Source organism: Suncus etruscus, chromosome 7, assembly GCF_024139225.1.
Source record: "Suncus etruscus isolate mSunEtr1 chromosome 7, mSunEtr1.pri.cur, whole genome shotgun sequence".
Lineage (NCBI taxonomy): Eukaryota > Metazoa > Chordata > Mammalia > Eulipotyphla > Soricidae > Suncus > Suncus etruscus.
In genome coordinates, this window is record NC_064854.1 from 50187770 (window position 1) to 50215644 (window position 27875).

The 27875-nt window shown below is 37.6% G+C and overlaps 1 protein-coding gene and 1 pseudogene across 1 annotated transcript in view; one reads left to right on the plus strand and one right to left on the minus strand.

The window, feature by feature from the left end:
- CEP170 (centrosomal protein 170) overlaps window positions 1–27875 on the minus strand; it is a 140351-nt gene that overhangs the window by 90828 nt on the left and 21648 nt on the right. The window contains exons 2-7 of the mRNA XM_049776649.1: window positions 26130–26275; window positions 20259–20348; window positions 13564–13642; window positions 6810–6868; window positions 6555–6717; window positions 5434–5568 (exon numbers count right to left, since the gene is read on the minus strand). Coding sequence (XP_049632606.1) covers window positions 5434–5568; window positions 6555–6717; window positions 6810–6868; window positions 13564–13642; window positions 20259–20348; window positions 26130–26234 — 631 coding nt within the window. The 5' untranslated portion in view covers window positions 26235–26275. The remainder of the gene's footprint in view (window positions 1–5433; window positions 5569–6554; window positions 6718–6809; window positions 6869–13563; window positions 13643–20258; window positions 20349–26129; window positions 26276–27875) is intronic.
- LOC126013495 (transmembrane protein 50A-like) lies at window positions 16506–17061 on the plus strand (annotated as a pseudogene).

Here is a 27875-nt window from a genome sequence, read left to right on the forward strand (position 1 = left end):
GAGCATAGAGCCAGGAATAACTCCTGAGAACTGCTGGGTGTGACCCAAAAAAATTGCTAACGAATTCACTGGTTTGTTCTGAGTTTTGAGTTGTATTTATTCTAAGAAAATGATGTGCTAGGTCCAATCTGCCTGAAAACTTCTGATATAAATTTAAATGTCTTCTCACAGATGCATTAGTGTTTGCATGGTTGGGAAGAGGAAGATTGATGGGAAGCTCTGAACAATCCCTTTCTCTGCTGACAAACCTGAGATGGGGCAAGACAGCAGGGAGGTGAGGAGCAAAGGTGCACTCTTTCATAGTTAAAAAGAGTGGTTTAAAAATGAACCCACATTTCCCCACACCCTTGCTTTTTCCTACTTCTGGCAAAATACTATGCCCCTTAATAAAGTCACCATGTCTGCATTGGCCAGCTCCATACAGTCACTCTATTCTTGAAAAAAAAAATGGAAACTAAGCCATAAAATAATAATGGATACATGGGCCAAGTAGCTGAAAGTTGACAATTTCGGTAGGAGAGGGTGGGCAAGTCCCAACCAACCCTGCCAAAGCTATGACTTTTGTATCTATCATTCATAATGTCCACTTTGCCAATGGTCCTGCTTCACCACTCATCAACAGCTCTACCAATGTGACCAAAACTTCAGTATGTATGTCTGTAATTAGGTTGACATCACTGGGACTTTATAAAGTGTCTGTGGGTAACACCCCCAACTTTCTCCTTCTTCTGGAAGCCCTTCCAGCCAAAATCAAGCCCCACCAAAAAAAAAAAAAATGTAACAACAGCAATAGTGCATGAACTTCCTGGATTAAGTGATAACTCCAATTATTTTTAAGTATTTATTGAAACCATTGTGCTTTATAAAGTTCTTCATATTTGGGTCTGAAATACAATGTCTGTATACTAAACCCCTCACCAGTGTCGCCCTCCCTTCACCAATGTTCCCAGAGTGCCTCCCTGCCTCCAGTCTGCTAGTATAATAAGCCCTGTTATGTTTTAGTTGTCAAAGTTTGAGTCTCATGATTAAACTGTTATGGACTCTGGCTTGGATATTTAATTCTGTCCTTTCTTAACATCACCAAATCACCTGAGTTCTCTTGACCCATGTCTTCCATTCTTTCATATTTTTGTTTCTCCTCCACTCAATTTCTTTCCTTCTCACTATACTCTGGGACCAAGTAACACTTAAATCATTGCATCTCTTCATTCAGCAATTTTAAATGCCACATATAAATAATATCAATAGTTTTTTACCCTTCTTCTGGCTTATTTAATTTAACATTATCTTCCCATACCATCCATATTTATTGAGTAGTGGATTCTAGGTTGACAATTTCTTTCATTCAGTAATTCAAATATGTCATTCCACTCCTTTCTTGCTAGGATTGTTTCAGATGGGAGAATTGCTTCAATTCTTATGTGTTTTCCTATGTACTTAAGGTTTTTCTTCTCTGTTACTGCTCTAAGAAGTACATCTCTAGTTCTGTTTTTTCACCCATTTGAATTATTTTATGTCTTCGTGTTGTTCTGTTAGGGTCTATTTTATTTAAAACTCTTTTTGTATCCTGGTTTTGTACAGCAGCCTCTTTTCAGAGTGTGGAAAAGTTCTCTACTATTATCTTTCTCACTAAGTGTTTTTACCCTTTCCCTCTGTTATTCGTATAATATGGGACTATTTCTTCTGTCTTATAATATGGGACTATTTCTTCTGTTCATTAATAACCTTACATTTTCTCCCATCATTTTTTCTCCCCTTTTTTCACTTCTATATCAATGCTGACATCAACAAAAATGCTGACATCAAATTTGTTTTCAAGTTTTTCTATATAAACCTTCATCTGTGTAATTCTGCTCCTGTGGCTTGCTAATGTGTTTTTTAGTTCCTTCAATTCCATTAGTAATGATTCTCTCATCTTTGGAAAGTATACTTTGAGTTAGCTGAATTGTTCATTTATTGACTCCTTAATTTTACTGGCTAGCACCTTTTTGACTTCTGTTGCTGAAGCATAAAGTGTTGATTTTAGTTCCTCATCTTTGAGGCTCAGGCATTTTGTTGGGCATGGAGATTTGCCTAGGTTTTTCACTATATTCTCCAATTACAGAGTTGCCCTCCATAGTTTCCCTATTATTTTCTGCATTTTGTGGGTGGGTGTGATGAAGTTTCTGGTCCCCTGTTACTTAAGTACCTGATCTATTGAATTGATTATACAAATACAATATGTTTCATAATTTATTATGAAACAAATACATGTTTCATAATTTATTTTCCTAGGCAATCGAGGTTATCAGAGTATATAAAAATATTACTTGGATTGTTTGACTTAGTTTTGAGGCTTTATACTGTCTAAAAGAGCGAAGTGTTGGGGCCGAAGAGATAGCATGGAAGTAGGGCATTTGCCTTGCATGCAGAAGGATGGTGACTCAAATCCCGGCATCCCATATGGTCCCCTGAGCCTGCTAGGAGCAATTTCTGAGCATTGAGCCAGGAGTAACCCCTGAGTTGCTTCTGGATGTGACCCAAAAAAGCCAAAAAAAAAAAAAAAAGACAAGCGTTAGGGCCTATCTGTCTAGAAATATTAGATATAAACTGGAATGACTTCGCATGGACACTAATGCATCCATATAGTTTTGTGACAGGAGGGCAGACAGACCAGATATTGTGATTGGCACCGGGCTGAGCATGGAGCTTGGGGAAGGTGACAGGCTTGTAGACCTTGTAGCCTAAAGAGTCCGGATTAAGAAACAAAGGGCCCTCCCTTAGATGATGCACCTGAATTGGAAGGGCAGACAGACCAGATGAATGGGTGTCAGCCTGAGCCTAGAGAGGGGAGAGGTGATTGGTATGCTGCCTTGAGAGCCTGGAGAGTTCTGGTTTAAATCCAGACTAGAGGACCCTCTCTTGGATCCCAAATTTTTTTTTACACTGTCATTCCTGTAAGAACACATCAATTTAGAAGTGTATCTCTGTAGCCTCCTAATGTCGAGAAACAAAAAAGTAACAAAATGATCAACTAGCAACAAGAGCTTATTAATAAACTGTCTAAGAAAGACTTAATAATCTAATTATGAAAAACAATAATTTTTACAATTTTATTTTGCTGCTGTACATATTTTTAAAAGTAATTTCACTCCGAGTTTACCTGGAAACAAATGCATTATAATCAACTATGCCAACTATGTGATATATGGTCTTTTATAGTATTTACAAAATAATTTATATTAAAAAAATGAGTCCATATTCTTGCAAGTGACTGATTTTGAAATAAGCAAGTGACCTACTCTTGCACTTTGAGAAACCAATGAAATAAGAGATAAGTTTTGTGAAAGTTGTTTCTTCCAACTATTGAAGACTGGAAGCAACCTTGTAGGGCTTGAGAAATAATATCAGTTGCAGTCAATCCAGATCTGATCTTTGGTATACATGTATGGTTCCAAAGTTAACAAGGAGAAAAAACTGAACACTAAGCCTGGAAGTTACGACCTGAGCACAGCTGGGTACAGTCCAAAAACAAAACAAAACTAACAAAAAACATGAAGCAACTTTAGCTATTTCTGATGGATGTGATAAAGGTAGCATGCATCATTTAGTGTTGCTGACAAGTAACCAAGAAGTATGATGAAAACTCCTATATTCAGCAGCTGTGATGACTGGTACACATCAATTAGCTTTCTGATTACAATGTTGAGACCATATATTGCCAAATTTAAAGAGTTCCAAACTTGAATTTCTTTCCTAATCAGATCCAGGTAGTATTTCTATTATTTGCCAGTGAAGAAATAGATATATTAATAATATTGTTTTTGAGTGTAGGCACAAAAAAAAAAGTACCTTTCTGATGGAAACAAGAAAGCTGTGATAGAAATACATTTGCAAAGCATATATCCCTCATGAAGTATGTAAGATAAAAATGATACAACCAGCTTTCTTGGACTTGAATACTGGTAAAAATTAGAGAATATTTAAAAAACAAGGTCTCATTTATATTGGAAGACTAGAATCAAACTTTAGATTATAGATAGACCTTACCCTTAATATTTAGACTTAGTGTTTTTATACTACTTGATATATTCAATTCTTGTATTTAATTACTCTAGTTCTGATCTCTCATTGGAAACCTGGTTGCTCCATCCTTCAGTGTTGATGTCTTTGTCAACTTCTTACATGAAAGACAGCTGATACTTCCATAAATTTCAGTAAATCCTGATTGTTCTGGCATATGAATTTTTTTACCAACACTATTAACAAAATATGTTTTCTAACATTTGTGAATATAATCTAAAACCATATTTTTCTAACCTGATTGCTGAATTCAATTCTTTGATGATCATATCTTAATAAAATGAGGTACTGAGAATTTAAAGAAAATTTACCTTTGTATCACATTTCTGAACATAATTAAAAATATGATTGTATGCTAATAAAGGTAGTAAAACACTAGTATGTACCTAATTGGTTATACATATTAAAATATAATGATCATTATTAATAATTTATATATTAACATAAAGTGTATATTAAGTATATATTATTAGCATATAATCATCTAACATAATTATATAAACATTATGTTATAATATAATCAGAACAATATTAATGATTAATGATATTAATATATTAATATATTCAAGTTACAACAATTTCTTAAGGTAGAAAAATATTTTATATAAAAGTGGGTTATGGGGCCAGGAAGAAGGTTCAAAGATGTGGAGCATATACTTAGCATACAGGAGGCCCAGATTTGATTCCACATGGCACTACATGGTTCCCTGAGTGCTGCTAGGAGTGATTCCGGAGCTGAAGTCACAAGATAATTTTTTTTTAATATTTGATTTTTGAGTCAAATCCAGTGATGTTCACGGGTTATTACTGACTATGCATTTAGGAATTATTCCTGGCAGTGCTCAAGGGGCCATAAATGATGCCAGCGACCAAATTAAAGTCAGTGATATGCAAGGCAAGCACCCTACCTACTGTATTATTGTTATGGCTCCATACATTAGTTTTTTTTGTTTGTTTGTTTGTTTTGTTTTGGGGGCACACCCGGCGGTGCTCAGGAGTTACTCTTGGCTGTCTGCTCAGAAATAGCTCCTGGCAGGCACGGGGGACCATATGGGACACCGGGATTTGAACCAACCACCTTAGGTCCTGGATCGGCTGCTTACAAGGCAAACGCCGCTGTGTTATCTCTCCGGGCCCCATACGTTAGTTTTTAAATTGACTTATATAGCTTCGGAAATTGAAAATTGTATGTGAAAACTCTCACCATCAATATATTTAAGCAAAACAACAATGTCATCAAAACGTTCAACTACTTTTCATCAGCTTAAATTGCTGTATTTATCTTTTTAGGATAGACAAATATTTTTTAGTCATAAATTCTTCCTCATATATACACTTAATAACATGGGTGCAATTGAGATTATTTTTTACCTGGTGTCACGGTTTCAAGACTTTTTTCTTCAGGTTTGTCATTTGACTTGAAAGCTCTTTTTTCTTCTACTTCATCATCCCCCCACCATGATGGCTGACCATATAACGGAGTACCACGGGGCACAGCAGAATTGTCTGGAAAGAGGTAGAAAAAATATGTCTAGGGCATATGTGACAAAAACATATTCTTTGGCAAAATGTCAGTGTTACTTGATTTATTAAATGAAAAAGGTGTGTAGTCTTGATAAGTTGTTTTAACAACTTAATACTTATAGTTCTTCAAGTTGGACATTATAAATGCACTTTAAGAAAGTTTTGCTTTTATTAAAAGTACAATTAGTTCATTAGGCCAGAGAAATAGTATAACAGGTAGAGTGCTTCCCATGCATACAGCCAATCCAGGTTTGATCCCCAGCACCCCATATGCTCTCCCAGTCCCCCCATGCACCAATAGGAATAATTCCTGAGTGCAGAATCAGTTGTAAACCCTGAACAAGCCAGTTGTGGCCCAAAAAGAAAAAAATATTAAGTGTAAATAGTTACTTGATATGGAAGTATTTTATTATTTTAAGTCTAAATATGAAAGATTTAATTTAAATTTTATATGAGTGACGCTTTAATGCTTTTTATTGGGGGGGGTTGGGTTATACCCAGGCATGCTCAGGGGTTACTCCTGGCTCTGCACGCAGAAATCACTACTGGCAGGCATGGGGACTATATGGGATGCCAGGATTCGAAACACCCTCCATCCTGGATTGGCTGCTTGCAAGGCAAACACCCTATTACTGTGCTACCTCTCCGGCCCTGCTTTTTAAACTTTAAAGATAGTGCAATATAACTAGATTTAAATTGTCTTTAAGATTACTAAATATTTGAGTACATTAGGTCTACAAATTTAAAAAATACCTTATTATTGATTTAATACATCATTTTTAAAGTTCCTGGAATAAAAGTCATATATATTCACATGTTTTAAAATACTTAGAATTGTCTATCAAATCAATTCAGAAACTGTCTAAATACACAAGTAGGTAATACTCTTGAGATGATTTATGAACAAAGCATTCAAATTCTTAAGAGTTTATTATAAATAGAGTATTTTTTCAGAAAAATTAACTTACCCATAGCTTTTTCCTCACATTTCAGTGCTTCTTTAGCTTTGGGCTGTGCTTCCATAGCAGCATCTACTACTTTCGAGTCTAGGTTTTTAGTACACACAGATTTTGATAATTCTGATTCTGATGATTTTTGGGATAACTGAAGCTGAATAGTAAACTTCTCGTGCTATAAAACATTTAAAAATTGAAGTGAAATATCCATGAATAAAATTAACTCGAGTAAATAGTACATTTACAAACAAAGTAAAACTGTTTTACCTTTAGAGCCTCTTCAGGAACCCTCATTTCACCTCGCACTACAGTAAAAAGATTTGTATGTATAAAGGGCTAAGGAAAATATAATTTTAGAACTTTGTCAATCTTATATACTTGTTTCTTGATAGTACTGGGAATTAGTCAAAGGCTTTACACAAACCAAAGAACTTTGCAACCTTGGAACTCAACTTTATGTTTAAAGAAAATTTAGAAAAAGTCTTATTTTATATTTACTTTCTAAAAATTAGAAAAAATTGTTCTACTTGTTATAGGACATTTTTATATTATTTACAGGAATACAATCAATTTTATTAACATTACTATTTTATTAACATTATTTTATACAAATAATTCCCAACTATTCTTTATACCAGGGGTCTCAAACTCGCGGCCCGCAGGCCATTTGCGGTACAGCATTTTGTGGCCCGCAGCCAGCCTTCAAATATTACAGTATTCGCAATTATTCGCTTACCAAATAATCGCAATAAAATCGCATTAGTAAGAAAAAAATCGCATTAAACATTCACATACCCCGAGCAGTTCCATTCGGGTACGCAAATGTTTAATGCAATTTTTTGTGATTTTTTTCTTACTAATGCGATTTTTTTATTGCGAATATTTGGTAAGTGAATAATCGCGAATACTTTGCGCCTAGCGCAGACATCATTTCTGCTGCTCCTGCCCGCTGTCCCTTGCATTATCGGAGGCCTTAGGGAGAGAAGTTTATTACAGAATTAGATTTTGTCATGCCTTCATCATGACTTCATCAAAGCCTGCAGAGAAAGATTGATGATGAGCACAGACAATTTCAGGAAAAGTGAGAGGGGCATCCCCACGTCTTATTTGCTCAGAGAAAGTTGCAGTGCACAAGGAATACAACTTGAAATGCCATTATTCAACTAACATGCTGAGGAATGTGCAAAATATCAAGGAATTGAGAGAGCCAAGCGGGTTGCCAGTCTTAGAGCATGTCTAATGAGGCAACAAGATTTCTTCAAGAAAGCAACCAAAGAGAACGTTGCATCAGTATAAGCTAGTTACATGGTTACTGAGATGATTGCTAAGGCAGGGAAACCATTCACAGGAGAATTTGTTAAAAAAAAAAATGCATGTTACAGGCTGCAAGTATTATCTGTCCAGAAAAGAAAGGTCAGTTTAGCAAAATCAGCCTTTCTGCCAACACTGTGGCAGAGCGCATTTCTGACATGTCAAGTGACATTTATCATCAACTGTGTGAGAAAGCCAAATGTTTTGATGCATACTCAGTTGCTCTTGACGAGGGCACAGATATAACAGACACTGCGCAGCTCACAATTTATGTCTGTGGTGTTGATTGGGATTTTGAATTGACAGAAGAGCTGCTCACAATAATTGCAATGCATGGCCAGACCACTGCTAATGAGATATTTCGGCATCTGTGTGATGCCATTGAGAATGCAGGTTTGCCATGGAAGAGGTTTGTTGGAATAACCGATAGAGCGCCATCGATGACAGGGAGGAAAAATGGACTGGTGGCACTTGTTCAAAGAAAAAAAAACTTGAAGAGGAGGGTGTAGAGAAGGCCATTGCTCTTCACTGCATTATCCATCAGCAGGCCCTTTGCAGTAAATGCCTGCCGTGTGACAATGTGATGTCTGTTGTTGTGAAATGCATCAACCAAATCAGATCCAGGGGCTTAAAGCACAGGAAGTTCCATGCTTTCTGAGAGGAAATGGAGTCAGAATATGGAGATGTGCTCTATTTCACCGAGGTACATTGGCTCAGCAGGGGAAATGTCCTGAAAAGATTTTTTGAGTTGAGAGAAGAAGTGAAAGCCTTCATGGAGAAGGATAGGAATGCTGTTTCTGAGTTGAGTGATCACAAATGACTCATGGACTTAGCTTTTCTTGTTGACATCACACATAAGCTGAATGTACTAAACAAGATGTTACAAGGCCTGGGGCAGCTTATCAGTGCTGCCTATGACAACGTGAGAGCATTTTCCACAAAACTTGTGTTATGGAAATCCCAGCTCTCTCAGACAAACCTTTGCCATTTCCCAGCATGCAAGGAACTTGTGGATGCAGGCATACCATTCAGTGGTGAGAAATATGTTGATGCTATTTTTAAGCTAGAGAAGAAATTTGACCACAGATTTGCAGACTTCAAAAAGCACAGAGCCACTTTCCAAATTTTTGTGGACCCCTTTTCCTTTGATGTGCAAGATGCCCCTACTGTGCTTCAAATGGAGCTCATTGACTGCTATGCAACTCTGATCTCAAAGCCAAGTTCAGGGAGATTAGTGGAGAAACAGACATACATGGGCAATTTTGAGAGAATTGCCCCCCAGATTCCCTGAGCTTTCCCGAATGTTCAAGCGCATCATGTGCCTTTTTGGGAGCACATATTTGTGTGAAAAGTTATTCTCCACATTGAACTTCAATAAGTCAAAGTACAGGTCTAGACTTAATGATGATCATCTTCAAGCCATACTGAGGGTCTCAACTGCTTCCTCTCTAAAGCCAAATGTGGTTCAGATTTGTGAGAAGAAGTGCTGTCAAGTCTAGAAAAGGCAAAAGATGCCATGTTCAGAAGAACTGTTCATGATCTTCACTCAATGTTCTATTCATGTTCAGAAGAAATAATTAAAACTGTTAATAATGACGTTTGAGGACTTTTCTTTTTGTGAAATCCCTTATGCAGCCCTGCCTCACCTCGACTTTGCCTTCTGCGGCCCCAGGTAAATTGAGTTTGAGACCCCTGATTTATACCATTTAGATAAGGTAAAGTATCCAATAGAAGTTCTGTTAAAATCTACAGTTGAACTACATTTAACAGTGAACTACAGCAGAATTATTCTACTTACCTTAAGATGTAAACTCTATTCACATATACAAAAATTTTTTTATTTTTATATGCTAAAGAAAATCTTAAAAACAAGCAACAATTACAAACTTAGAAGCAAGCAATAGATACTTCTGTTTAGATTGAGCAGATGTGCAATCAATCTTTATCTATGTCTATAGTAAAGGTTTTGGTGGTGGTGGTGGTTGTTGTTGTTGTTGTTGTTGTTGTTGTTTTGGTTTTTGGGTCACATCCAGCAGCACTCAGGGATTACTCCTGGCTGTATGCTAAGAAATCACTCTTCGCAGGCACGGGGACCATATGGGATGCCAGGATTCAAACCACCATCCTTCTGGAGAATGTTTTAGTGAGGCCGGAGTGATATACAGCAGTAGGGCATTTGCCTTGCACACAGCTGACCAAGAATGGACCTGGGTTCGATTCCTAGCATCCCATATGGTCCCCTGAGCCACGAGCGATTTCTAAGCGCATAGCCAGGAGTAACCCCTGAGTGTCACTGGGTGTGGCCCCCAAAGCAAAAAAAGGTATGTTTTAGTGTCTTAATTTCAATGTCTATAACTCTTTAACTTTTTTTTTCACAGTGGATCTTGGTGATATTGGCTGGTAGTCCAAGGTTTGTATTATACTGCTATATTACTCAAAATACAGTGCTCATTAAGATAATTTTTGACATTCTAATGTATTTACTTTCCTTGTGATTATTCCTACTAATATGATCTCTCACTTATGTCCACAGATACTATTGGAATAAGCAACTTCATGCCATAGTCTCTGAATACATTTTTACAATTTATTTTCAATTCTATTACATTGAATTTCATCATAATACCCATGATTTCAGTTTGCTTTCAGGAAAGGAACCAGGAAGCTCAAGACCCACAAGAAAATGCTTCATGGCGTAGATTCCTTTTACAATTTAATTACCATACTGCTTATTATTCTAGACCTGAAAATTATGATTGTTGTAAGAATTCATCTGCTCAATCTAAAGTAGGAAGCCTTTCTTCAGTGAAGTTTACCCTCACCAATGAAGATTCGATTAGAAATCCAAAAACTTTTCCATCTGACTTGCTGGCTTTATATTTTTTAAACATTCTAACCTGTTCTACCCATGTTAATGTTTCAACTGCAACCTATGATCAATCTTCATTGTCTATGTGTGTGTGTGTGTGTGTGTGTGTGCGTGTGAATGTCTATATTAGCCACCTCTATGTATGTCTAATATCTGTAATGTGCATAATGTCTATATTGCATATAGTCCTTCTCATTATATCTAAACCTTCCTTTAACCCCTCCACTGCTTACTACTTTACATATCCTTTTCTAATCCCTTCACTCAATCTGTTATTTCTCTCTATTTAACCCTTTTTACCCTCAGTTTTTAACTCACCAGACCTGAACGTTTCTCCCACACAAACCAGCTGCCAGCCAGTGCCCAAAATGAAAGGACAGCCTCCCAGCCCCCCTTTTCTCTCATTTGCTCTTTGCAGCCCCTTTTCTCTGACTTCCCTTTGGTGTAGACTGTTGCTTGCTACAGGATTTAGCTTTTGAGAGACCCTAAGCTTGAGGATATTACTTGATCCATGACTGCTGGGAACCGTTTTACAGACTCCATAAGACTATATCGCAAGCAGAAGTTGTGCTGTGATTTTACCATCCCCCCAACTATTTCAAAAGACTTAAAGGGGATATGTATAACCCTTCATTAACAATAGTGCAAAAAAAAAAGGAAAAAAAGAAATAGAAGTGTGTATATGTGTGAGAAAGAGACAGACAGACAGACACAAACAGAGAGACAGAGACAGAGAGAGAGGGTGAGAGAAAGAAGTAGAAAGAAAAAGAAATAGAAGAAAAATGTCTGCCATACAGGCAGGCAGGGGGGAGGGCAGAAAGAAACTAGGCACATCGGTTCATTTGTGACAGGAAACATGTACTAATGAAGGGTGGTATTCATTGTATGACTGACACTCAATGATGAATAATTTTGTAAGCACAGTGCTTAAAGAAAGTAATTATACAAATAAATAAAAATTCTGAACTAGAAACAGCCCTGTCATAACTAAGTATATTAAAAATCAACTAGCATATTTGAAATCCATAAACAACCTAAGACTACGATGGCGAACCTATGGCACACGTGCCAGTGGTGGCATGTGAAGGCCTTGCAACTGGCATGCAAGAAGGTCTGCAATTAAGATATGCAGCGCGTGCCGCATAGTTTATAGATACTAAAATCTTGTTATTAAGGTTTAATTGATGTGCTGATACTTTTGAGGAAATTCTTTGGTCTCGTTCAGCAGTTTGGGCACTCGGGCTCAAAAAGGTTAGCCATCACTGACCTAAGATATTACCAATATCAAGAGAAAATCGCCTATCTTAGATTTGAAAGTTATTTCTATTTTTTACAATGGGAAATAGAAATGACTCTTTAGTCAGTTGTAAAGGTTTGTTGATGCTTCAAATTTATTCCTGTGAGTACTGGAAGGTTACGCCACAAGCTAGTCTGATGTATCAACTTTAGATTTAAATTCTTTTTAAGGTCAAGAAAAATTTGAGAAGCTATAATTCTGGCTTGCCTTTTTTTTTCTGGGGCACACTCAACAATGCTCAGGGCTTATTCTTGACTCTGTGTTCAGGAATCACTCAGTGCTCAAAGAACCATATGAAGAGTGGGGATCCAATTAGGTTAGTCACCTCTAACGCAACTGGCCTTTTCTGAAATCCTCCTTTTCTCCCATCATCATTAATTTTGTTTGGAGGCCACAATTGCTTGTGCTCAGGGCTCTGCTTTCAAAGATCACTCTGGAGTACCATAGGAGGTGCCAAAGAATTAAACCTTGGTCTCATGCATTTTAGTGTCTGTTATCTATCCTGGCCCTATAGGTAAATTCTTTAAACTACTACTGGTAAGTGGACACAGTCCTAACCCATGTCCAATGTTTGCTTATAGAATCCTAGATTTGTTGTTTTTTTTTTTGTTTTTTGGGCCACACCCGTTTGATGCTCAGGGGTTACTCCTGGCTATGCACTCAGAAATCGCTCCTGGCTTGGGGGGCCCATATGGGATGCTAGTGCTTGCAAAACAGACACCTTAACTCTAGCGCCACCTTTCTGGCCCCAGAATCGTACTTTTTAATAAAAATAATTTAAAACAGCCTCCACTAAATAAATAATTTACTGAAATAGGAAGAGCGTTAAAAGAAAAAAAAATTAAATGACAGGAATAGAATGCATAGAAGGATAAGGAAAAATACTGTTAGGAGGGGTATAGTTAAATTTTTCACTCCTATAAAGAAAATGACTTTTGCCATTATCCAATCTCCCTTCTGGAAGGAAAAAAAAATCTAAGATAGGGCTAATTAAAAACCTTCCACTACCTTTTCTATATAGTTAATTTTTTGTTGTTGTTTTGGGGCTATACCAGTGGCACTCAGGGTTTACTCCTGGCTCTGAACTCAAAAATAGCTCCTGGCAGGCAGGCTTGACGGACCATCGGGGATGCCAGGGATTGAACCTGAGTCAGTCTTGTAAGGTAAACTCCCTACCTGTGTGCTATTGTTCCAGCCCTAAAGTTATTCCTTTTTTTTTTTTTAAATAAATATCTTTATTCAAGCACCTTGATTACAAACAATTGAAGTTGGGTTTCAGTCATAAAAATAATAACCAAATTACATATGTAATAGCACTGTAGGCTGACCTATACCTAATCTATTTTGAGGAGAGAAAAAAGTTAAATCCAAATATATATTGTTTTAGGTTTTTAGAAATGAGCATAGTAATTAAATTTTACAGATAATTAAAACATATAGATATAATTTAAAACTTGTTTTTAAACATGAGAAGACAAAGACTATGGTATATATTGTGAATTCATATATCTCAAGAAATAGTTTACAAAATTACATAAGGATATCATATCCAAATCTCAGCTTATCTTCAAGTTTCAAGGTGATATAAGTCTGTTCTGGAATCCTTACATCATTCACAAAAGTCTGAAAAGAAAAGAAGTTATATGTTAAATATATTTAACAAAGACAAATATGAAAGTGGCTAAGAGTATATATCTTACATCTTGATAACTAATTTCATACAAAATCTTTATTCCTATTACTAATAAGAACCAAGTTCTTTGGCAGTCTTCGAAACATGATGTCAAGACAAATTTTGGTACCAAAAAATGATGCCACTAAAAACACCTATGGAATACTGAATAGAAAGGGAAAGAAAATACAAAAATGCAATGTACCTAGAGTCACTGGATTTAATTTTGACATTTTTACAAATTAATGTTTTGATGTTTAGTGTTTCTAAGGATTAATAATTCCTTATTTTTCTCTTGAATTAATTCAACATTAATTGTTAAAAAATGAATATAATCCACATCTAGATTGCCATGAGTTCTTTGGACTCTTTTAGTAATCTAAAATACATTATGGTGTACTGTGATCCTTTTTTTTTTTTCTACATTCTAAATCATGATGCTCTTTCTTCATTTCCCAATTACTTCATATGTATGAACCAAATACTTCAATGAACCAAACATGACCAAAAATAAATTGGATGAACTATTTTAGAACATCATGTAAAATTTATTCCAATAGTTTTAAATTTTATTTTGATTTTTCAAAGTTACCTTCCAATCTACCTACCCCAATATTTTGTACATACATTCCTAAATATAACTATTCATAAATACAGATTCCAAAAATATCTAAATATTCCTAAATACATATATTTCTACTATTCGGGATGTGGCATTTCTACTTCTCAGACATTATACAGTCTCAAAACTCAGTTACCTTGTGAAAGACTTGTAATTCATATTGGTCACAAATAAAATTATATAAAAAATAACTCAGTTAATCTAATAAAATATCTAGTGAACAATTTTCTCAGCATACTCAATAAATATGGATAATAAAAAAATAATTTGAAAAGCAGATATATTAGTAGTTGCCATATGGTAGAAACAACTCAACAGATCACTTCTCAAGGAATTGGGAATTGAAAACTACAACATTAATATCCACTACTGAAAGAACAATGTGGAAACTCAGAAGTTAAATATAGTCCAAAGAGGAAGAAAAACTTAAACAATTATGTCAACCATCAAAACACATGAGACTGGCCAATGAGGACATAAAACCAATACTCAATGCACTTGCAACAAAAATTAAAGAAGCCATAAGCATTTAATAGATAAGAAATTCAACCAACTCAGAGAACTTGTCCACAGAATCCATAGGATGAAACCGAAGGAGATAAAGAACATGTTAGAAGCCATAGTAGCAAAATCTCAGAGAGGAAAAACAGTAGAGATGAACTAAAAGATAAATTACAAACCAGCTTTGATATGGCAGAAATATTAAAGAGAGAACAGAAGAAAATGTTAAGGTTCTTAATGAACAAAGACTAGATAAGAAATCTCTACATTAGGGGCCGGAGAGATAACATGGAGGTAAGGTGTTTGCCTTTCATGCAGAAGGATGGTGGTTCGAATCCCGGCATCCCATTTGGTCCCCTGTGCCTGCCAGGGCAATTTCTGAGCGTGGAGCTAGGAGTAGCCCCTGAGCGCTGCCAGATGTGACCCCCCCCCTCCCAAAAAAAAGAAATCTCTACATTAGAGGAATACCAGAAGGTGAGGAAGAGGTAAAGAAAAACAAATGGTGGGAGAAATAAAGTTCCCCACTCTCAGAAAGGAGATAGTAGTTAGGCAAATTTAAGTAACTAAAAAAATAATAAATATAATTAACTCCAACAGAACAAACACTGGCAAAAATCAGAGAGACAAACTTCTTCAAGCAGTAAGCAAAAAGAAAAACCTTAAATATATACATTCAAAAAACATAATCATAACATCTCCCATATGAGACAGTTCCAGAGAAAAACAGAATAATATATTCAAATTACTGAATAAAAACTTTCAACCTAGAGTCCGATACCCAACAAACCTCTCATTTAGATGGGTGAGAAGGATAAAAACATTCTCAAATCAAAATATTTTTGTTGACTTTCATGATAATGAATCAGGTTTTGAAAGAACTACTGAAAAATCACTTATTTAAACCAAATAACCAATTGTAGAACAACCATACACATTAAAATTGCAACAGAGCCCAATATACAATATCCAATAATATATAGTATCATTGTATGTCAATGGACTAAACTCTCCTATCAAAAGGCAGTGTGGCAGATAGATCAGGAAACAAAATCCCATCTATTTTCTGCTTATATAAAAGATATAAAATTTGTTTTTTAAAATTGTTTTATAAAATTTTAGGATGGACACGGGCTGAGAAAAAGGAAGGAAAATAATTATACAAGTCAGTGGGGGGAATTAAGGCTGGGTCGGCCATGTTATCAAGAACAATTGCATTCAACCTAAAGAAAGTAATTAGATATAAGTTTGAAACATATTTATCAAGGAAATAATATTGTTGCAAACAATATTCTAAAAAACTGTCTAAAAAAGAAAAAAGGGAGTGAGAGAGTTAACATGCCTAAGCAGGGGATGGTGGGTAGGAGAGAAACTGATAACAATGGTGATGGGAAAAGTGTGCTAGAGAAAGGTGTGGTACTTCTATAACTGAAACTCAACCTTGAACAATTTTGTAACTATGGTGCTTAAAAAATATAAAAATTATTATTAAAATTATTTAAACACTATTATTAAAATATAAACAAATAATTGTTGGACTCTTCTGCAAAATTATTCAATTAGAGATCCCAAGACGCCCCTACTCCATCTGGGTCTCCGGGGGCCTGTGGTTGACTATTTTTGTTTTCGCTGCAGAAAGTGGGAGAGCAAGGCGGTCCTGCAGCGGCACGACTGGGTGGGGGGGGGGGCAACAGACTGTGCACGGGCAGGATTGGACTGACCTGGGAAAATGTCCGGATTTCTAGAAGCTTAAGATGCTCAGAATGCATTAATTGGGGGGGGGACGACGAAATACAATTGCTTCAATTGCCGCTGGTGTTCTATTTTTTACAGGCTGGTGGATTATCATAGACGCAGCTGTCATTTATCCCACTATGGAGGAATTCAACCACTCATATCATACCTGTGGTGTCATAGCAACCATAACTTTTCTAATGATTAATGCAGTATCGAATGGACAAGTCCAAGGTGATAGTTACAGTGAAGGATGCCTGGGTCAAACAGGTGCTCGCATTTGGCTATTCATTGGTTTCATGTTGGCCTTTGGATCGCTGATTGCATCTATGTGGATTCTTTTTGGAAGTTATGTTGCTACAGAAAAAGCCATAGTATATCCTGGAATTGCTGTGTTTTTCCAAAATGCCTTCATCTTTTTTGGAGGACTGGTGTTTAAGTTTGGCCGAACTGAAGACTAATGGCAGTGAAAACATCTGATTCACTTCCCCACAGCAGCCCAAATTGATTTGATTATTTTTGGTTTTGTTCCTGTTTTGTTTTTTTTTTACGATTCGCTCCCAATGTAATGTCGTTTTCTTTTTTTTTGGTTTTTGGTTTTTGGGCCACACCCGGCGGTGCTCAGGGGTTACTCCTGGCTGTCTGCTCAGAAATAGCTCCTGGCAGACACGGGGGACCATATGGGACACCGGGATTCGAACCAACCACCTTTGGTCCTGGATCGGCTGCTTGCAAGGCAAACGCCGCTGTGCTATCTCCGGGCCCTGTAATGTCGTTTTCTAAACTTGTTTCTGAGTATAGTCTCAGCTTCAATTTGTGAGATACTGAAATCATGAGTATTCCCTATATAAAGAATAAAAATTTTATTGTGATATGCATTTGACTAACTTACAAAATGTTAAGTAAAATAATTCATATGAATAATTTTTAAAGTTTTATTACGGTATAATTTGTTAAAAAAGAAATTATGGATGTATTATATATGAATATTTGTCATAGTCAAGGTCCAAAACTACAATTAAAGAACTCTGAATTTAATGTTTAAAAAAAATTATTCCATTAAGTCTTGGTCTTCAAAGAATTTGGGTGGGGAGAGGAGTCACACCTGGCCTTGCTCAGAGGTTACTCCTGGCAGGCACAGGGGACCATATGGAATGCTAGGTTTCAAAACACAGTCCATCCTGGATCAGCTTATTGCAAGGCAAATGCCCTACTGCTGTGCTATCTCTCTGGACCTCTTTAAAGAATTCTTTAACTTTTTTGAAAAATATTAAGGCAAATGCCCTACTGTTGTGCTATCTCTCCGGACCTCTTTAAAGAATTCTTTAACTTTTTGAAAAATATTATTTAATTTGTTTAAAGAAAATGTATCACATAGCTGGCATAGTTGATTGTAAAATAAAAATCCACAAGTTGTGAGATCACCCTAGGCACCATACTTCTAAACTTCACGCAGACAGATCTGAAGAAGCAGTGTAGCTGAGAAGAAATAATACTAAGCCAGTCAGGAAAAGATAGTGATGGCATTTGTAACCTTTGCCTCATGCTCTCTCTGCCTCAGTCCCAAGCCAGAACTGCTTTCTTTATTCAAACCAATTCCAATACTAGGAGGGGGAAGGTCTGGAAATCCAGGTAGGCTTTTCCATATCAAAGGAAGAGGTTTAGGGAAAAAGGAAGTTGGGGAAACTTTTGTTTAGGTTTGTTAGCGAGTCTCATCTTACATTTCTACCCTTTCTGTTTGAAAGAGAAGCCACATCAACTGCACCCACTCACTACACACAGCCACTTTGACCATGGTCCAGCCTCACCATTCAGCAATGGCTCTGTATAGTTATTCTCTGGAAGCGTTGGCAGTCAAAATACGCCCCACAAAAGCTGAGTATCAGTAAGAGTGCTTGAACTTCCTGGACTGTGCAATAACTATAATTTTTTTAATACTGCCATCCCCATAGGAACACACCAATTTAGATGCCAATGTGAATCTGAAGCCACTTAATATTGAGAAACAAAAATAGTACTGAATGATCAACTAGCAGTAAGAGCTTACTAAACCTTCTGACAATAACTTAACAACCGCATTGCAAGATATAATAATTTTCACAAATTTTCTTGTCGCTGTACTCTTTTTTTCTTCTTTTTTAATTATTTTGCTCCCATGTACCTGGAAACAAATGTATTATGAATCTGTCAACTATGTGATACATAGTCTTTAAATAAAATAACATCTATATTTTGTTTGTTTTTGTTTTTTGGGCCACACCTGGTGACACTCAGGGGTTACTCTTGGCTATGAGCTCAGAAATCGCTCCTGGCTTGGTGGGCCATATGGGACGCTGGGGGATTGAACCACGGTCCAGCCACATGCAAGACAAATGTCCTACTGCTGCACCACTGCTCCAACCCCTACTTATATTTTCTTTAAAGGAAAAAAAGTAGCAGCTAAAAACAATTAAAATTTTATTATTTTCATAAATTCATTTTAAGAATTTCAACAATATCAAAACAAATAAAAATTTAAATGCTTAAGCTAGTTTATGTTTACGCTTACTTAAATGATTATAAATTTAAAATGTATATACAATGTTAGACTCAAGAAAATTGAGAAGACATAAGGATATGTTATATTATTTAATATTTCTATATACTTCTATTATATAAATATATTTATAAAAATATATAATGGTAGTTTATATATTGTTTTTGATAAATTCCTTTTCAGTCTTTTTAGATAGCATAGTGGATAGGGCATTTCCCTTGCATGTGGCTAATCCGGATTTGTTTGATCCTTAGGATCCCATATCATCTCCCAAACCTGCCAGCATTTATTTCTGAGCACAGAGTCAGGAGTAACCCCTGAGCACTACTGGGTATAGCCCAAATAAAAAAAAAAAAAATTTAGTTTTTGGGTCACAATCCTGGTTCTAACCTCAGGGACACGCCTAGCAGTGTTTTGGGGATCACATGGGCTGTGGGGAATCAAACCTAAGTTTGTCATCTATAAGTCAAATGTCCTAAGTACTGTAAAATATATATCATATTTTCAAATCGTATTTCTATCTTTCCACCTTTTTGTGGGGGAGATGCAGGGGCATACTTATGTTCAGGGCTTACTCCTGACTACTGTCTCTGTGCTCAGGGATATCTCAGGATTGGGTATCATGAAATGGTAGGGCTTGAACCTGTACATTGTCCCTTTTTACTGTCAAAGCTTTCCAAAGTTTTTCCACATATATAGAATTTCAAGTCACTCATGACATCAAACTTTCAATATCATCTCCTTAAAGAATCTTTCTCAACTTAATTTAATAAATTTTAATGAATTTAATTTAATGAATTAAAATATCAAAACAACCTATAGGTTCCTATATAACCTATTTTTATAAACTACGATTTCTTTTTTGGGGGGGGCAGGGATGGGTCACACCCGGCAGTGCTCAGGGGTTACTCCTGGCTCTATGCTCAGAAATCACTCCTGGCAGGCTTGGGGGATCATATGGGATGCTGGGATTCGAACTACTGACCTTCTTCATGCAAGGCAAAAGCTTTACCTCCATGCTATCTCTCCAGCCCCATAAACTATGATTTCTAAAGCACAATATATATGCCTAATAAAGATTTAAAAGCCAAATGTAAAGAAACAATAAAAATAAGAAATGTAGATTGATTTCATAATATTAAGTACTCAAACTAAGTTAAAAAAAAAAAACTCTTACCCCATTTAGGCTGCCCAAATCTTTCACTAGATGTTCATCAGTAGAAGCATCATAATTGATTACTGCATGTTGTTTATCCACACTACGAGACTGAAAAAAATATTTTAAGTTAATACAAGAATATATAACAGAGACAGGAGAGATGAGGGCTGGTAGGTGCAGCTCAGGACATGCAGCTCATCACATAGAGTGATGAGTGCAGTTGCAGAGATGACTACACTGAAAACTATCATAACAATGTGAATGAATGAGGGAAGTGGAAAGCCTGTCTCGAGTACAGGTGTAGGGGGGTGGGGAGGAGGGAGATCTGGGAAATTGGTGGTGGGAATGTTGCACCGGTGAAGGGGGGTGCTCTTTACATGACTATAATCATACAACTATAATCATGTTTGTAATCACGGTGTTTAAATAAAGTTTAAAAAAAAAAAGAATATATAAGAAAAAATAACTAACAGACATTTTCCATCCTTATATTTGTAAGATGTTAGATAAATACAAGACTATATCAAAATAAAAGTAGGCAAAGAATACAGTTAGCCTAATTTATTTCCTAAAGAGAAAAAGAGCAAAATTTTAAGACATTCTATAAAATTCACACTTCTACTTCTAAAAGAACCTAAATCAGCTTGCTTTATTGAATCAATCAAATTATATTATAATTATATGTTTTTGGTGGTTCCAGATATTGAACTCAAGTCTTCAAACATGCAAAGTTAAGTTTTCTACTACTGAATTACAGAACCAAAACAAAATTTAAATAGTTTTAAATATTTTATTGGAGGAAAAAATACATATATATCCTAAAGGAGTCCAGAGTTTTAAAGAAAAGGAAGATAATGTTCTTAAATGAAATTATCAAACTTAAGAATGCTCTGGGGCTGGGGCCGGGAAGGTGGCGCTAGAGGTAAGGTGTCTGCCTTGCAAGCTCTAGCGTAGGACTGACCACAGTTAATCCCCTGGCGACCCATATGGTCTCCCCAAGCCAGGGGCAATTTCTGAGCCCATAGCCAGGAGTATCCCCTGAGGGTCAAATGGGTGTGGCCCCAAAACAAAAAACAAACAAACAAAAAAAAGAATGTTCTGGGGCTAGAGAGATAAAACAGTGGTAAGACGTTTGCCTTACACAGGGCTGACCCAGGACTGATGGTGGTTCGAATCCCGGCATCCCATATGGTTCCCTGACCCTGCCAGGACGATTTCTGAACACAGAGCTGGGAGTAACCCCTGAGTGTCACCAAGTATGACCCAAAAACACAGCAAAGAAAAGAATGCATGTTCTAAAATAAAGTGAACAGACAAACTCTACAATAAAGACAAATCCAAAAAAAAAAAAGAAAGAAAAGAAAACAACTGTAAGAAAATATACATAGATTCTGTTTTTAAGTGCCTTGTAAAATTATTCCTCCCTTTAGCATGCTTCTTTCAGTTCCTCTCCCCTTTCCTCATTATCAAATTATGGGAAGAAATAGTCTGAAAACACTAAATTTAAACAATGACAATTTATTACATAGTTAATATCTAAGTCTTGATAGTGTAACAGAAATCCATAGGAATAGGATTTATAGGAAAAGTGAATAGGAATAGAAAAAAAAGAAATAGGAATAGGAAAAGTGAGGAGTTATGGTGAGAGGAGGATGAATATGGGAATGAATCTTAAAGGACACCTAATAATTTCTTGGGCATAGATCTAGCCAATCAGATAGTGAGAAAGTTATGGCCTTATGTAGTACAAGCTGCTTTCTACTTCTATAATCATGCTTGCTAAGGACTAGAGATATTTAAAGTATTTGCCCTTTGTTCCCTGAATTCTATGAGCTAATGTGAGAAAGTCCTGGTATCTCTGTCTTTTTGATGGAGTATCCTGCAACAGTAAGCTAAAAATAATAAAAATAAACAGACATCAGAAGTGAGTAAGAGATACGATTTCCAGTGTCTAGTCTTCTTTCCTTACAAGACAAAGTTAACCAAATTTAAAGCAAAAACATCTTTGTTTTGAAAAATGAAAGATCAGGAAAGCTGCTTGCCTTGCACCAAGCTACCCTGCTTGGATATCCAGAACCGATGATGGTACCCTGTGCCTCCCAGGAGTGATTATTGAGGTCAGAGTTAGGAGGAAACCCAGAGCATTATCAGGTGTGACATTCAAACTAAAAAACAAATAAGCAAACCAAAAACAATGAAAACAAAAATACTTTTTATTTAAATTGAGAATGAGGCTTATGATTACAAGGCTACCTAGAAGACTGGAGGCTACCTAGAAGATAAGTAAATATAGAGAATCTCAGTTTTTACTAAGAGCAGAAATCATTATCACAAATTATTACAGCCAATTAAAAACTGATACAAACTGGCAGAAAAAGGGTGTGTGACTCATTCCTGGGACTTGAGTGAAAAATTAGCCTAAAAGAGACAATTGGATGCCAGAGGGATAGGTTGCAGTGCATTAGGAAGAATCATCCTTAAGTACTGAGTCAGGAATAAGTCCTGAACATCACCAAGTGCAGCACCAAAATGAGATACAGAGGGAGAAGGAGGGAAAAAAAGGGGGAAAAGGGAGGGAAAGAGGAGGGAGAGAGGGAGGGAAAGAGGAGGGAGAGAGGGAGGGAGGGAGGAAGAGAGAGAGGAGAGGAGAGGAGAGGAGAGGAGAGGAGAGGGGAGGGGAGGGGAGGGGAGGGGGGAGGGGAGGAAGGGAGGGGAGGGGAGGGGAGGAGAGGGGAGGGGAGAGGAGAGGGGAGGGGAGGAGGAGGGGAGGGGAGAGGGGAGAGGAGGGGAGAGGAGGGGAGGGGAGGGGAAGGGGAGGGGAGAGGGGAGGGGAGGGGAGGCGAGGAGAGGGGAGGAGAGGAGAGGAGAGGAGAGGGGAGGGGAGGGGAGGAGAGGGGAGGGGAGAGGGGGAGGGGAGGGGAGGGGAGGGGAGGAGAGGGGAGGGGAGGGGAGGAGAGGGGAGGGGAGAGAGGGGAGGGGAGGGGAGGAAAGGGGAGGAGAGGGGAGGGGAGGGGAGGGGAGGGAGGAGGAGGGGAGGGGAGGGGAGGGGAGAGGGGAGGGGAGGGGGGAGGGGAGGGGGGAGGGGAGGAGAGGAGAGGAGAGGAGAGGGGAGGGGAGGGGGGAGGGGAGGGGGGAGGGGAGGGGAGGGGAGGGGAGGGGAGGGGAGAGGAGAGGAGAGGAGAGGAGAGGGGAGGAGAGGAGAGGAGAGGAGAGGAGAGGGGAGGAGAGGGGAGGAGAGGGGAGGGGAGGGGAGGGGAGGGGAGGGGAGGGGAGGGGAGGGGAGGGGAGGGGAGGGGAGGGGAGGGGAGAGGAGAGGGAGGAGAGGACTTTTAATACAGGAAAAAAAACTTCCTGTATTTCTGGTGGGATAAGAGAAGTTGGAAATAGACCAAGAATAGTATGCTCTCAGTAATGCCTGCTCTGTAAGAAAAAGTACTCTCTAAGCTCAGTGTTTAACTAGGATTAACTGAGGATCATTTGTCAATAGTTCCTCTAAAAGAGAACTAATGTCTTTCTAGAATGCCTTCTTCCTTTCTCACAACCATACTGAACCATCAGCAGAAACTTACAGATATACATAATACTGTCAAGAAATTGCAATGGAAAAATTGCAAACCTTAAAAAACTATGTAAGGCATTTTAGACAAATTTAGAGACTGGGAAATTTAGAGATTAAATGACATATAAGAACAGGGAAACTAAAATAACTGTTATCTTTTGATGTAACTACAGCCTACAATAATAGTCTAACACATACTATGAAAACTAAATAGGGAGATCATAACAAACAAAACAACAAAAGACATCAAAAGACATGTAAATTTCCAAATTACTGTTACTTTCCTAGATAGCAGAATTGCCCTGAAATTGAAAAAGCATTCATTCCTTCTTACATAAAGGAGTAAATAAAAATGTAGGGGCTGGAGCGGTGGTGCAAGCGGTAGGGCGTCTGCCTTGCCCACACTAACCTAGGATGTATTTCGGTTCAATCCCCTGGTGTACCATATGGTCCCCCAAGCCAGAAGTAACCCCTAAGCATCACTGTGTGTGGCCTCCCCCCCAAAAAGTGAAAACATTCACCAAAAAATACTCTTAAAGGTTTTAAAATCTGTCTTTTGGTTTTTAACACTGAACTCTAAATTTAGACAAAATGAAAATTTCAAAATTAAGAGTAACAGCAGCTTAGGAGACAATCTGTCATCTTCAAAATGTCTATAGACAAGAGCAGAAGATTCAAAAGAAAAAGCCTCAAATAAATAAACAACAAACAAGAGGACATTGGGATGAACTCAAGAGGGTTCCAGAGGTCCCGGGGAAACAATTCCAAAGAGCAAACAATTGTGAAATAAATGAAATAAATAGCACATGTACCCAGATTCAAGAAACCTGAAGGGTAGTAACTAATATAGACGCAAACAAGTCAGACATAGCCTGAAAAAAATGACCAATGAAAGTTTCCAATTAAAAAAAAAAAATCTGTTTCCGGGGCCGAAGAAATAACACAGCCATAGGGCATTTGCCTTGCACACAGCCAACCCAGGACGAACAGTAGTTCGAAACCCAGTATCTCGTATGGTTCCCATGCCAGGAGCAATTTCTAAGCACAGAGCCAGAAGTAACTCCTGAGCACTGCTGAGTGTAACCCAAAAACACACACACACACACACAAAAAAAATTCTGTTTCTACTCATTAACTGATTTCAATATACCCATGTTTTTCAAGTTTTTTCTCTTCTTTCTCTCCATTGTTAGTACCATTACCCAAAGTTACAAATTCTGGCTTTGGTTCTTTTTTTTTTTTTTTTTTTTTTGGTTTTTTGGGCCACACCCAGCGATGCTCAGGGGTTACTCCTGGCTGTCTGCTCAGAAATAGCTCCTGGCAGGCACGGGGGGACCATATGGGACACCGGGATTCGAACCAACCACCTTTGGTCCTGGATCGGCTGCTTGCAAGGCAAACGCCGCTGTGCTATCTCTCCGGGCCCTGGCTTTGGTTCTTGTACCATTTTTAGCTATGGTACTTGTTATGGGTCAAATCAGGTTCTGGTTTCAGCACTTCCTAGTGGATACTGAGTTTTGGAGGCTGACGTGATAGCAGAGTGGTTAGGATGTTTGCTTTGCATGTGGCCAACTCGGATTCGATCCCCAGCATCCTATAAAGTCCACCAAGCCTGCCATAAGTGATTTCTGAGAAAAGAGCCAGGAGTAACTCCTGAGTGCTGCTAGGTGTGGGCCAAAAGCCAAAAGAAAAAAAAAAAAGTGGGTCTTGCACACAAATTCAGTGCAAATTGTACCCAGTAGTTGAGGTATTCACACACAATGTTTGTTGTGCTCACAGGGATAATGGTGGTGTTAATGTATATGCTCATGTCCATGACCATTGTGATACACATTTTCTAGTTGTGGGCTCACTAGGATCAAACCATGCCTGAGTATGGTTTGGCAAAGAAGAGCTAGAGTATGGAGGATCACAGATAGGAGAGTTGCCAGGACTACCTGCCACAGGAGGTGATTACATGGCAGGTATTGTAAGCCAGTGAACTATTCTTCAAGCTTCCAAGGCTTAATTTACAACCTTTACATACAATGAAACTTAGAAGAATGTATAATTTATGAGCATCGTTGAAAGGACTTTCAATTCCTAAAATAGTGACAATTTCCTAAAATTAATTTTTCTTTGGCTATAATGATCATTTTTCTTGGCTTTTGGAGCATATCTGGAGGTGTGTAGAGCTTACTTCTGGCTTTGTGCTCAGAGATCAAACGTAGTATTTGGGATCATGTCAAGCTTCGGAGTGTGCAACATAGGCATCTTACTCACTATACTTTTTCTGGTCCCCAGCTATACTAAGCTTTGAATAAATATACATATAAGGCTGATAAAATTACCTGTAACATAAGCTCACAATCATCTCTTCCGACAAAAATCATTTCTCGTGGCAGCCTGTGGCGAGTGCCTCCACTGCTCACCAAAAACCAAGATGTTAAGCTCATTTTCTGCTTAGCTTCTAAGTCTTTGGCCAAGCTACATCATCCTGCAAGAGATATTAAGATAATTTTAGTTTTAGTAACTATTTACCAAAATGTACAAGTAGATTCAGGAAGAGAAGTAGTGTTAATACTTTTAATAATTAATAATTACAACTAAAATTTAATTTAATTTCACATTACATTCAACTTTTATCCATTATTAAATAGACAATCTAATTCCTGGTTCTGTGCTCAGATATCAATTTAAAAACCAGGGATTTGAATCCCTAAACAAGCATCTTAATACCTCTAAGATCTCTCCAAGCCACAAGTTTAGTATAAAACTCTCTGGCCCTGCTATGCCCCCTCACCAGAGTTTGACTTTTGTGATCTTAAGGTGGGAAGAATGTTGCCTTAGTACCCACTGGGAAAGGCTAAACTGCACATCATACATAGATTGTTCCATATTTGATATCCTTAATACTTTCTGCACAAATTCTCAATGGAATGGCTGAGATTACAATTGGTAAAAGATAGAGAATCCCAAATTTGGTAATGTAGGTCTCAGGTAGAGGAAAAGTAATCTGTCCTGAATATATCCTCCAAGAAAATTTGATCAATAAATACAAGAAGGTGTTCAGGGCTGCTGATAGGTTTCTGTTAAGACCTTCCATGCCTCAGTTGTGTTCTTATGAGCTGCCCTGAATTCCTCGTCCCAAAGGAGGGTGTCCTGGAGGAAGATTTATCCACTATATTATCTCTTCAGCTTCAGATTTCATCTTAATCAGCAAACCTAAACATGACAAGCCTTTTTCAAATGTTGGACTTCACCTGATAGCCTAAACTACTATATTATAGAAAGTTCTTCCTTTCTTCTCCCACATACAAGACTGGTGATATGGAGATAGTGGCTTTGGTGGTTAGAGGGAGAGAGGGAGAAGGAGTGTAGAAAGAGAAAGTACAGAGATCAAAAATTTCACCTGCATATAGCCAGTCCAGAAGTAAATAAAATAAAAATACACAGTCCACATTGACTATCACATTTTCATCAGTAAAATAAGTTCAAAGAACCAAAAGAAAACTGAAGGCCCCTTTGGTATAAGCTTCCCACACAGGAGGTCCAGGTTCAATTCCTGACACTTCATAGTCCCCATGACTTATTTTTATAGTTTGCATCTCTTATCTACCTGCAAAATGGTAAAGTATATGAAAAGAGTAACCCCTGAGCGCTGCCGGGTGTGACTCAAAAACCAAAAAATAAATAAATAAAGTGATATTGGCATTAAAATGAGTTCAAAGAAAACAGAAACCTACTCAAAATCCCATAGCCCAGAGATAAGGGCAGTGTTCATTTTTTGTCTTTGCTTTGTTTAATTTTGCTGTTTAAGATGAAATATGAGGCTGGAGAGATAGTACAGTGGCTAAAGCTGGCTTGTGTTACATTTGGTTCCCCAATCCCCACCAGAAGTCTTATGTGGTTAAAAAAAAAAGTGATTGAATCCAACTTTAAGGTTTCAGTGACTCATAAGAAACTCTTTTCAAGCTTCAAAAATGAGCTATAATTGGCAGCTAGAGTGATAGCATAGTAGGTAGGGTGCTTAATTAATTGGCACCCAGGAGACCTGGGTTCAATCCCTGACATCCAATATGGCTTTCCATGTCCTA